Here is a 12,354-nt window from a genome sequence, read left to right on the forward strand (position 1 = left end):
CGCATAAATTGTAAGCATTAATCAATTTTCTATTGTACTGCAATTTTCAAGCCTTAAGTTAATTCAACCTCTATATTGTCTTAAAATTAAATGATAAGGAATTTTAGAAATCTATACAAATTTTTTTATAAAATATGCAGCTTTTATTGTATGAAAATCATGAAAAAATTAACTTATTCATTTTACTCAATTTCATTTTTGTACGAATTACTTTTACATATATTTAAATACAAAAATACAATTTATATAATAAATAAAAATAGCAATATTATAATGAAATGTATGAATTCAATTGATATAAATATTTAATATTCGATAGTCACAGTCTTCGTTTTCAGATACTCATTAAGTGCTTCCTGGCCTAAATCTTTGCCAAATCCTGATTGTTTAAATCCACCGAACGGTGCAGCTACATCAGTTTTATTGTAAGTATTAATAAATACCGTTCCAGCATCTATTTTTTCAGCAAAACGCAAAGCTCGACTGATATCCTTACTAAGAACACCTGAAGCAAGCCCGAATTCGGTATTGTTAGCACGCGCTATCAATTTATCTAAATTGTTAGAACTAAATTTGGATATGATCATAATTGGACCGAATGATTCTTCTTTAGCAATGAACATTTCATCTTTGACATTGGTGAAAATAGTTGGTTCGAAGTACCATCCTGGTCTATTTAATCGTTTTCCACCGTAGACCAAAGTCGCGCCTTCTTTCACACCTGTCTCTACAAATTCGATCAGTTTATCTAGATGATTCTTGTGATTCTGTGGTCCGTGAGATGTTTTTCTATCCAACGGATTCCCGATAACTATTTTTTTAACTTCTTCAACAGTTCGCTTCACAAATTCATCGTGAATCCTATCTTCAACAAAGAGACGGCCTAAAAATGAAAAAAAAATTTTTTTTTAATTATTTTAAAATTATCATCGTTGTCGATGATATTAAGGGGGAACACCACTGTGACGATCGAAAAAAAAAGGTGATTTTCGGGAATTTTTTTGACAGGGAAAATAAAGGAATTTGGGGATCGGATTTTTTTTATTTTATTAAGGGTGAATTAAAGATTATTACCCTAAATTTTTATTAAAAAGTATTTAATTATTAAAAAGTTATTAACAATCTCGTAGAGCACTAGAAAAAATTTCCCCCTCCATGGTCGGTTCGATAATTCAAAAACAGAACATCTAAAAATAAAAACCCAAATTGCTTTTTAATCAGTAAGGATGTAATTATCGTCGCACGTACGAAATTTTGAAAATTTTAATTTTTAAAAAAATGGCGACTGATTGAAAATTTTCTCACTATTCTTACTTTTTTTTTTGTTTCAACCCGATTAAAAAAATCTTTAAAATAAAAATTTTTTTAATTCCGTACGTGCGACGATAACTACATCCTTACTGATTAAAAAGCAATTTGGGTTTTTATTTTCAGATGATCCGTTTTTGAGTTATTGAACCGACCGTGGAGGGGGAAATTTTTTCTAGTGCTTTACAAGATTGTTAATAACTTTGATAATAATTGAATATTTTTTACTAAAAATTTAGGGTAATAATCTTTATTGTACCCTTAATAAAGTAAAAAAAATCCGATCCCAAAATTCCTTTATTTTCCCTGTCAAAAAAATTCCCGAAAATTACCTCTTTTTTTCAATCGTCACAGTGGTGTTCCCCCTTAAAAAAAATTTTTTTTTTTTAACCTGCAGCGATACAATTTTCTCCTTTATTGAAAAAGACACTGCTCATGCCAACTCTAACAGCATGCTGTAAATCAGCATCTTCAAATATAACAAGTGGACTTTTCCCACCTAACTCCAAAGAAACTTTTTTCAAATTACTCTCTGCACAGCTTTTCATGATCGTTTGCCCGATTTCCGTAGAACCAGTAAACCCAAGCTTTCTAATTAGTGGATGATTGACAATAGACATTCCTGTCACTGAGCCATTACCGGGTACAATGTTAATAACGCCAGGTGGAATACCCGCTTTAACCGATAGTTCAGCAAACTTAAGAGCAGTGAGCGGCGAAGCTTGAGCTGGTTTCATCACAACAGTGTTCCCGGCAGCTAAACAAGCTGCCATTTTCCATGACAACATCATTAGTGGATAGTTCCAAGGTGTGACCAAACCACACACTCCAATGGGCTCTTTTTTGGTAAAAGTTAAATTACGATTTGGCCTCGCATGCGATATAGGAATAGTTGACCCTTGGATTTTGTCGCACCAACCGGCAAAGTATCTCCACGTTTCAATTGACATTCCTACATGAGTTTTTAAAGCCAGAGTGTAAACAGCTCCCGAATCGATGCTCTCAATCGTTGCCAATTCTTCTTTATGCTGCTCCATCAAATCTGCCAACCTGTTTTAATTAAGAATATATAAAATGCATTAAAAAGTTTGGTAAATACAAAAATATATACTTCAATCACGCAAACGTTATATTTTTTTCATTTTTAATGAAAAAGTACAAAACATTTCAAGTGAAATTGTCGAAAAAATAAAATGAATCTTTATTATTAGACTCAAAAAGTTTTGTAAATTTAATAAACACGAATAAATAATTATACTGTCTTCGCACTTAAAGTATGCAATGAAATACTTGAGGTAGTTAAAACTACACTAAAAAAAAAAAAATTAACTAAATTAAACAACAAGAGAAAAATTCTTGAACGAAGAAAATCATTTTGAAGAGTTTAATTGTTTTGAATCCCCGTGCAAAAAAAATTCTGATTCAAAATGAATTTAAGATTGAAATTCATATTTTGACACAAATATGAATTAGTTATGAGACCAATCCAAATTTGAAATTGATTTGTAGATAAATTATAATTTATAAATTATAAATATATATAAATTAGAATGCCTGTAGAACTTTCGATCCTGCTTCAGAATTTTAATAAAAACTTAAGAATATTTTATGTATAAAATTTATCCTAAATATTCTTGTTTTTATTAAAATTCTGAATCAGGATCGAAAGTTCTACAGGCGTACTAATTTCTATATCTAAAAATCAATCTCAAATTTGGATTGATCTTAAAACTAATTCATATTTGTGTCAAAATATGAATTTCAATCTTAAATTCATTTTGAATCAGAATTTTTTTTGCACGTGTCAAGACGAGAAATTTTTGAATTAAGTAAAATTTACTTAACCCTTCAGCACTCTCGCTATAAGATTTTCTCTCACGCTCATCAATAACTCAAATTTTCTTTCAAATTTCAAATGGAATGACTATGTGATTTTTTTTCTATCTGCCAAAAAATTAATATTATTTCAGATTGCAATATTATTATTTAAATTGTTCTATACTATAAAAAAATAAAATAAATTTTATTAACTCTGTGAGATATTTTCTCATCGCAATAGTAAAGTAGAGGGGTCAGAATTTAAAAAATCAGGTCTGATCGGTACAGTTCGGAGGTTCTTGTAAGAGTGCATTTGTGTTTGGATGTATTATTATTAAATATTATTTATAAATAAGTCAATTTTTTTTTGTTTTAAAAAATTTATCTTGTTTGAGATTTTTTAAATTAAAGGGGCTATAAGCATGCGTGCGTTTCCACAAAAGGCGTGAGAGTTTTTCTCATCGCGCGAGTAATGATAGTAAATCGTTTTGCGAGATTACTGAAGGGTTAAACCAAGAAAAAATTTTCTACTCAAATCAACAAAATGAAGTTCTTCAAAATTATTTACTTAATGCAAGTTAATTTTTTTTTCCTAAGTACTATATTAGCATTTATAAGACAAATATTTAAAAAAAAACTAACTTAAAAAGTAAAGCACCACGATCACGGGCACTTATTTTGCTCCATTCTCCCTCGTCAAATGCTTTCTTGGCAGCTTTCACTGCCAGATCAACGTCCTCAGAAGTTGCGCTCTCAACGTGACATATAACATGCTCATCATGTGGATCAATGGTAGGTATTGGTTTACCGTGGCCATTGACAAACTGTCCGTTGATAAAAAGCTGACGTGGAAATTTTAAATCAAGATTATTTGCACGAACTTCAACAGCATCATATTTAACGTCTTTCCCGGCTCCAGTAGCTCCTCTACCTGCTGCAATAACTGACGTTGCAAATTCAATGAAAACTGGTGCCATAAATACATCTGTGTTTTGCATTGTCACGCCAATAAGGTCTTTAACTTCTTCGACCAGTCTTACTACGTCCATGCTACCAGCACCTGTGGATTCAATTATTTTTCTTTTTTTAGGCCAAGTGCCAATAACATATACAAATATAAATCTGTATAAATAAACAAAAACTATTAAACTTACCACAAGCAAAAAAATCTGTATCATTGTCTACTTCTACGTTAAGAATACTTTTCCAAATTTGTCTTATCGATTCAACATTTATTTTTTCTTCATCCGTAAAGTCGATGCTCGCTGATTCACTGACCTTCCCGTACTTGGACGCCAGAATCGTTTTAGTTCCAATTTTAAGCTTCTCGACGTTCACATATTTTCCATCTGAAGCGACGACTAATAAACCGCTGTCATGAACAATCCCAGTGTTACCATCGACGTCGACAACATCTCCTTCAGGTTTCTTTTCACTCCACAATTTCGATCCGTAAAAGCGGACTTTTTGACCATCCAATGTTGTCCAAGCACCAGGTGTACTATCAAACGCTCGAATAAAATTGTGAATTTGTAACGCAGATTTACTTTTCCAATCAATCTTCTGCAATTCTTCTTTATTTAATAACGCATCATAGGTTGCACCTTCTGCAGATTGGGGTATTTTCGGCGCTTTTCCACTCGCCACAAGATTTACTGCTTCGCCCATTGCTTTAATACCTTCTGGATATAAGAAGTTATTGTACAAGGTATCTAAAGTGTCATCTGGATCAACTGAACATGATTTTTGTAGCAAAATAGGGCCTGTATCCAAACCATCGTCGGCCCAAAATATTGAAAATCCAGCTTCTGTATCGCCTTCAATCAAAGTCCTGAAAATATAAATTATTATTTTAATAAAGTTTTCTGCAATCATTTTATATGAAAACCTGTTTGGATACTGTTACATGTCTTTCTAACTCGTTTGTCGGGAAATAGATTTTTTTACTTTCTCAAACTGACATTATACTTCGTTACATTTACAAACTTTCTTTAAATTATTATTGTATATTAAAATATTCAAAGTTTAACGTTATATTGAAAAGTTTTTAACAATTTATCTATTTATTTTTCTAATAAATTTTAATATTAAATAAAGTTTGGTGTTTTGGAAAAATCTTGAAATTATTTTTATAATTTAAGATGTCTTTATTCATTTAATGTTTTTTGAATTAATTTAATTTAATGTATATTTTATTTAAGTTAAAATAATACTAAAGTTAGTTGTTTTATAATTCATAAGACAACATTTTTTCATAATAATTTGTTTGCTTAAATAAATATAAAGTAAATAGATATTTCTGATAAAAATTAAATTGTATTCAAGTTAAAAATATAAATTGATATTTATCAAATTTTTTTTTTTAATATAAAAAAGGCATGATAAATAATGAAAAAATAAAACTCACCAACTTATAGCACTCGCACCACGATGACGAGGAAGAATAGATGGATGATAACAAATACTTTTGTGTTTTGGATGATCGATAACTTCCATTGGAATAAATTGGGTGCAAAACGGTAATACATTAAGATCAACATCAATACTCTTGTAAAGATCTAAAATTTCAGGTAGCGGCACACCTTTACTTCGCCATGCTTTGATTTTAAAAACTGGAGTATTGTCTGCTTTTGCTGTCGCAGCTGTTGGATAATCAACAAAATCACTATAAGCATTATAAATTCAATATTATTCATTGAATTAGGTACATAAAATAATAATTACCTAAAGGATCTTCTCGATTAGATTTATCCGGTATTGTAAACACTCCAGTAATTTTGTGACCATCTTGCTTCAGAAGTTTATAAACTTCTGCTGCGAAATTACTTTGACCTATAATTGCTACTTTCAACTGTGCCATTGCCGTCTAAATTATAAAAATAAATCGTAATTATATTTTTAGTAATTATAATAATCTATATATAATTTAATTATTAAACTAGGTAAGCTTCTGTAAAAATAATTTCTTTAAAAGTGTATGCAAAGATTAAGTGTTCAATTTTTTTTTTCTATCCAAGCTAGGAATAACTTTTACAAACTAAAAAACTTTATCCATAATTAAGTAGTTAATAATTTTTACTTAATAGTTCACGTACTTAAACATTTTTCAATTTTTAATTTATTTATTGACTTATTTTAAACTTGAATTTTTTAACAAGTAGATTATTAATTATTTGTAATAAATCTAAGTATTAAAATTATCTAAGAAAGTGTAAATCTAAAAAAATTTACTATTTTTAGAATGTACTGTCATGAATATAATCCAGCAAATTAACTACAAATAGAATAACAAAGTAATCAAGGAAATTATACTCATGCAAGTTAGTGACTATCATGCAAACAAACTAAATTCCATGACTTACCTATATTTACATTACACTACGTACAAATATATACCTCACAATTCCTCGTAAAACTTCGAAGCTGCTGTAAATAATTAAACTAAACTAATAAATATAACATAAAATTTCAATTTAATTTAATTAATTTATCAAGACAAAAAGAAATTAGTAGACAAGAAGCTATGTGCGTACTACGTACTTGAAAGATACAATAAAATTTCTACAAGTGCATTGAATTACAAGCTCTACACGTGCTTGATAACATATTTTGGTCAAAAAACATATTTCGAGTAGAATAATGATTATTATAAATTATTCACCGTATATACAGCAAATGTGCGTTTAGTTTGTAGTAACAAACGACTGGAGAACATTATTACTTTATAGTTTAAAATTAATAACTTATAACTTACAAAAAAACTAGAGAAGTAAAACTGAACCGGTGCCAGACGCCGTTATAACCGTCTCGTTTCTATGTTCTAGAGTACGTGGTGTAACGAAGGTTTATTCACGTGGATATCGATCGCCTTTCTTGTACGAATTGAAAGTTTACTGAACTACCAGAGAGGGAAGTGGACTTTATATAAGACATTGCTATCTATCGTATTAGAGGGTCAAGACCTTCAAGATTCTTCCCCCCTACTGTTGCGATTATTTAATTTCATATTTGTATAGATTGTGTTTAATATTTTAGCTAAGTTACTGATAATTAATACTTTAAAAACGTCTTTTGAGTGTAAGTGCTTTTTCTTTATTAAATACGATTCTAATTAATTGAGTTTTAATTAAAATTTTAATGAACTAATTTTACTCCAGACACTTCAAGTACAGTAATTAGAAAATGATTTAATTAATTTAAAATTGATACATATTTTTTTAATTGTTTAAATCGAGAGTTTCTTCTGAGCACAATTAGTTTGACATTTTTGATACAAAGCTTTTTTTTTTTAATATCTATTTGAGTTGATTTTGATAAGGAAGAAATTGTGTAATTTAGTGAAGAAATAATTTGAAAAATTATTAGCTATATAAATTGAAATATTTAAGCTTCTTTGAATTTAGCTTCTTTAATTATTTTTAAGAAATTTTATATAATTTTAGACCTTGAAAAAATTTCATTATCATCTTCAATTACATTTGTAATTAACTATAATTATAAGCATGAGCAGTGAAAATTGGTAACATTAGGAGTTTGGCAATATTTCATAGTTATTATTGATTATAATATCTGATATTACAAACTATTATAAATGTATAATACATTTGTTTATTTTTTCTTTTCTTATCTGTAGATGCTGACGGTTTGATTAGTCGATATTTCGTCAAGTTTATATTTTTATCTGTTTTATTCTTTAGTTTTACTAATTAATAAATTTAAACTTTTTAAAGAAAGCATACTTATAATAATATAAAAACAAATCGGATTATAAGTGTTGAAGCACGGTGCTTGACAGATTAATTAAGACTCTTAATTGTGAACAAAAAAAAATTCCATTCTTTAAAAATATTTTTTCACTATTTGATTTTCTTGAAACTAAATCTGATAATTTTTTATTTTTCAAATTTTCGAAATGAAAATATGTAAAAAAATAATTATGCTTTCAAATAAAAAATTTTTTTTAAATATATTGTCGGATATAAAATGTACATGACTGACTATTAATTTATCAACAATAGCAACTAAATCTTACAATCAATTTTTCTGATTGTTGCTTGACAATAAAATCAGCTAATCGTTCAAAGAATCATTAATAAAAAAAAAAAAAAAAAAAAAAACAGCGTATACTACAACGAGTAATAATTGAAACTGTATGTATCGATTTAATTTTTAAAGTAGTTAAAATGACAATTGGTAAGCTTTTTTATTGAAGTCAATATACTTTTTTTAGACTGACAATAAAAGATAACAGCGATATAATTTTACAAATTTTAAATTTAAGAAGTGTGAAAAGTTACTTTGAGTTTTGAGAGTCTGAGCACAGAAAAAAAATTTACTTAACCCTCGGAGTACACTGGGGGTCATTTTGACCCCAGAATTTTTAACTTCCCGCTAAGAAAATCGAAGATTTTCAAAAATCGGGAAGTTATTGTTTTCACCCCGTTTTGCAAAAATCGAGTTTTCATCAGATCTCGACGTTTGAAGGTCACAGGAAGCTTCCCTGACTATCCCCGCGAGGTTGTCACGGTGTGTGTGTGTGTGTGTGTGTGTGTGTGTGTGTGTGTGTGTGTGTGTGTGTGTGTGTGAAAGTATGTGAACCGCTTATAACTTTTGAACGGCTTGACCGATTTCATCGCGGTTGGTGCCATTCGAAAGGGCTTGACCAAACTTAGATTTTGAAAACTATTTGGACCGATTCAGATCAATAGATTTTGAGAAATCTTAAAAAAACTGAAAAAAAATTTTTTTTCAAATGTGGTTTTTTTGGAATAACTTTTAAACGGCTTAAAGGTTCAATTCCAAAAACTAATCAGCTCTTAACCTCAAAAAACCACGTCGATCGCCACCAGTCCGGTCAAAATCGGTTGATTCGTTCGAGAGATATCGTGAACGAAAGAAAACCGAAAAAAGTGTTTTTCCGAATAACTCCAAAATTCCTAGCGCGATCAATTCAAAATTTGAGATTCTTTGTGAGGCTTAAAAAACTGCGTCGAATGCTTCTAACTGCGTAAAAATCAGTTTATTCATTCAAAAGTTATTACGGTTTAAAAATTCAAGAAATAGTGTCTTATCAAATCTCTATCAGACTTTTGAGCTCGAAGAGCTTTAAAGCATAGGAAAGCAATCTCTTTGAGCTCGGAGAGCTCAAAATAACCCATAAATTGTATTTTTGAGCTCGAAGAGCTCAAAAACGTCATTGGTGCAATTTTAAGCGCCTAAGTATGGAATTAGCGGGAAGTTGCAGGGATGGCCTTCAGGGTCAACCGTTTTCCTAATTTTTTTTATCCTAAAATATTTCTCGAAAATAGGTTTATTTTTAATTAATTTTTTCAACATTAAAAACTACCTATTTAATTCAAAATAATAATTATTGTATTTAAAAGAGCATTGTTTTACCTACTAAAAATGTAATAACTTGAATTCCTATAAAATTCATAGTTTCTGAGATATAATTCTTCGAAAGTCAAGTGGAGTCAATTTGACCCCGTGTGTACTCTAAAGTTCTGTTCGGAGGTGTGTACTCCGAGGGTTAAATCAAGTAAATAATTTTGGAGAACTTCACCTTCTTGATTGGAGTAGAAAAATTCTTAAACTTAGAAAATTTTCTTGGTTTAAAGAATAAAACAACAAAACTCTTTTAAATTATTTTTTTGGTTCAAGATCTTTCTCTTGATTCAAGTTAAATTTTTTTTCAGTAAAAATTAATGGAAAATTTTACAGATAATTTGCTGGGTCACTCTGTTGCATTTTTTGACTCTTAATCTGACTTGTATTAGTTTATCTTGAACGCTCCATCTAAATATTTTTCCAACACTCTCCAACACATGTATAGATTATCACAATGGCATGAGAAAAAAATAAAGTTATGATAATATGATTTTCAAATGGGTCATGTTCTGGTGAACCCCAATGTGAGATAATAAACTTACCGGAAATAACTGGTTATAAAAGATATTTTCTTCTGACAGGGTTATAGTTCACCGATAAGTTGTTCATCGTCAGTTATCAATCAGTATTAATTGGTTTTACGTGGTTGCATTTCGATTGAATCAATAAATATATGCATACAATTATAAATATAGATTTAGAGCCGAACATTTGGGAATCCTACAATCGTAACTTCTCTCTTTCTCTCTCCTATTGCATTTCTCTCTCTCGAATTATTAGTTATCTCAGGTCTCGGAGTATACGCATGTATTTCGAGTATGACCTCTATTCCTGTCATTTATTATATGCAACCCACGCTCTCATGCATGTATATCTCTCATTGTTTCTTGTACATCAGTTTAAAAATAAGTATAATCTAATTTAATATTAATTATAAATTATTCTCTGATAATAATGTATTTATTTAAAGCTAATAGATTTATCAACATTTATCATATTATTTTTTAATTATAATATTACATTGTTAACAGAAACATTGTTGCAAATTAAAATTGTGATTAGAACAAATTAAGAACTTCTAGAAGTATTTAAAAAATTTTTCGTTTTTAAATCCAAGATATTGTGGTATCTTCATGTGCTCACCATTTGTTACTTCTTTTTGGATATTATAGACATACTAGAACATATGTCCGAAAATTTTTCGAGAAATTCTTAAGATTATTGTCATGGTCGTGATTCATTGATGGTTTTATATTGTATACATGGATTCTACTTTGACTTTGTGACCTTACCTTTGAAGATAAATAGAATGACGGAAGTTAAACAATCACTTATCTTGTAGATCTGCCAAGAGTTTGAAATGTGCCAGAAAATTAGTTTTTCCAGCTGAAAGACATCTTTTACTCATTTATTACTGTGCATTCAAGCTGAAACATATTTTTTTTAAATAAATATTTATTTCCAAAAAACTAACACTGTATAATCAATGAACGATAAATTTTTTACAGTTCATTAAAACAGTTTTAAAGTTTTTTAAATATTTAAAGAGTTTTATGTATCAATAACGTACACGGAGAGAAAAATGTGGAAATCATTCCTATAATTTTAATGAAATGTTTTCCTATACCATTTTAGGAGCGATTACTTAAATTACAGGAATTGTACCCATAATTTTTGGTAAATGTTACTATAATTATGAGAATGGTTCCTATAATTATAAGTTATAATTATAATTATAATTACCAAAATATAATTATAATTACCAAAAATAATTAATTATTAAATAAAATGATCATTATAGGTATCAATCCTATGCTCATTATGGGAACCATACCCATAGTTTATTGGAAACGTATTACACTCATCGAGACCTTTCATTTGAGTACCCACATGCATTTTTTATATATTTATATATATTATATAAATATATATATGTATATATGAAAAATATATCAAAAATGCAAGTGGGTACTCAAATGAAAGCTCGTTATGATTGTAATATCGGGATGAGCTTATATCTTTATAAATGTCAATAGTTAAGAAAGTAAAGTACACTTTAACGAAAATCATTATACAACTGTAATATCGGCATGATTCCCGTAATATATAGGAATAGTTTCTACAATATTATAAGAACCATTCCCATAATATATAGGAACGTTTTCAATAAACTATGGGTATGGTTCCCATGATGAGCATAGGATTGATACCTATAATGATCATTTTATTATAGGAACCATTCCTATAATTTTTGGAAAGGTTCCTATAAATTTCTCTTCGTGTACCTATAATTATTTTAAAAAATTTCATTATAAAAAAAATGCAATTTTTAGAGATAAAAAATATTGTTATAAATTAAAAAAATATTTTTTCTATTTGTTTTTACGAAAATAAATCAATGACCTGATACTTGTAATTTGCAATGATGTGAGAAAATCTCGACAGCAATATAAAATCAGAATAAAATCAAAGTAAAAGTTTACTATAAAAACCATATATGTGATGCCATCTGTTGGAAACATATAAATGTTTAGCTGTAAATAAATAAATAATCAGCAATGCCTTTTTAATTAGAAGCTGATAAAGAACACAATGTGTCAGCTTTAAAATGTTGTTTGTTTGATTATTATTCCGCTGTATTTATGTTTTAGTGCATATTTGTATTGTGCTACTTCAGTAATATTATGATATTTATTCAGCTGTACGTCGTGTCTATTCTAATGTGTAAACAAAGTAGTTAATAAGTTTTTCATAGAAAACTGAGAGTTTTACTTCATGCTAAAAGTAAAAAAAAAAGCAGTCAAGATAGTAAAGTATGAATCACCTACTTAAGTCTCAACT

At 28.8% G+C, this 12,354-nt stretch overlaps 1 protein-coding gene across 7 annotated transcripts; it reads right to left on the minus strand.

Moving 5' to 3' along the window:
• Window positions 1-281: 281 nt before the first annotated feature.
• Window positions 282-7,037, minus strand: LOC123260877 (cytosolic 10-formyltetrahydrofolate dehydrogenase). Of its 7 annotated transcripts, none has more exons than XM_044722231.1 (8): window positions 6,881-7,037; window positions 6,489-6,549; window positions 5,851-5,992; window positions 5,534-5,768; window positions 4,281-4,957; window positions 3,769-4,186; window positions 1,700-2,358; window positions 282-883 (listed from the first exon to the last, which is right to left on the minus strand). In XM_044722231.1, exons 3-8 carry the CDS (start codon window positions 5,984-5,986, stop codon window positions 306-308), a joined length of 2,703 nt encoding a protein of 900 aa, XP_044578166.1. In that variant the 5' UTR covers window positions 5,987-5,992; window positions 6,489-6,549; window positions 6,881-7,037; the 3' UTR covers window positions 282-305. The 7 variants fall into 7 exon arrangements, with proteins under 7 accessions (XP_044578166.1, XP_044578165.1, XP_044578167.1 ...); XM_044722230.1 differs by having other exon boundaries at window positions 6,489-6,552; XM_044722232.1 differs by lacking the exon at window positions 6,881-7,037 and adding an exon at window positions 6,788-6,839 and having other exon boundaries at window positions 6,489-6,552.
• Window positions 7,038-12,354: the final 5,317 nt, after the last annotated feature.

This window comes from Cotesia glomerata, linkage group LG3 (genome assembly GCF_020080835.1).
Source record: "Cotesia glomerata isolate CgM1 linkage group LG3, MPM_Cglom_v2.3, whole genome shotgun sequence".
Taxonomy (NCBI): Eukaryota; Metazoa; Arthropoda; class Insecta; order Hymenoptera; family Braconidae; genus Cotesia; species Cotesia glomerata.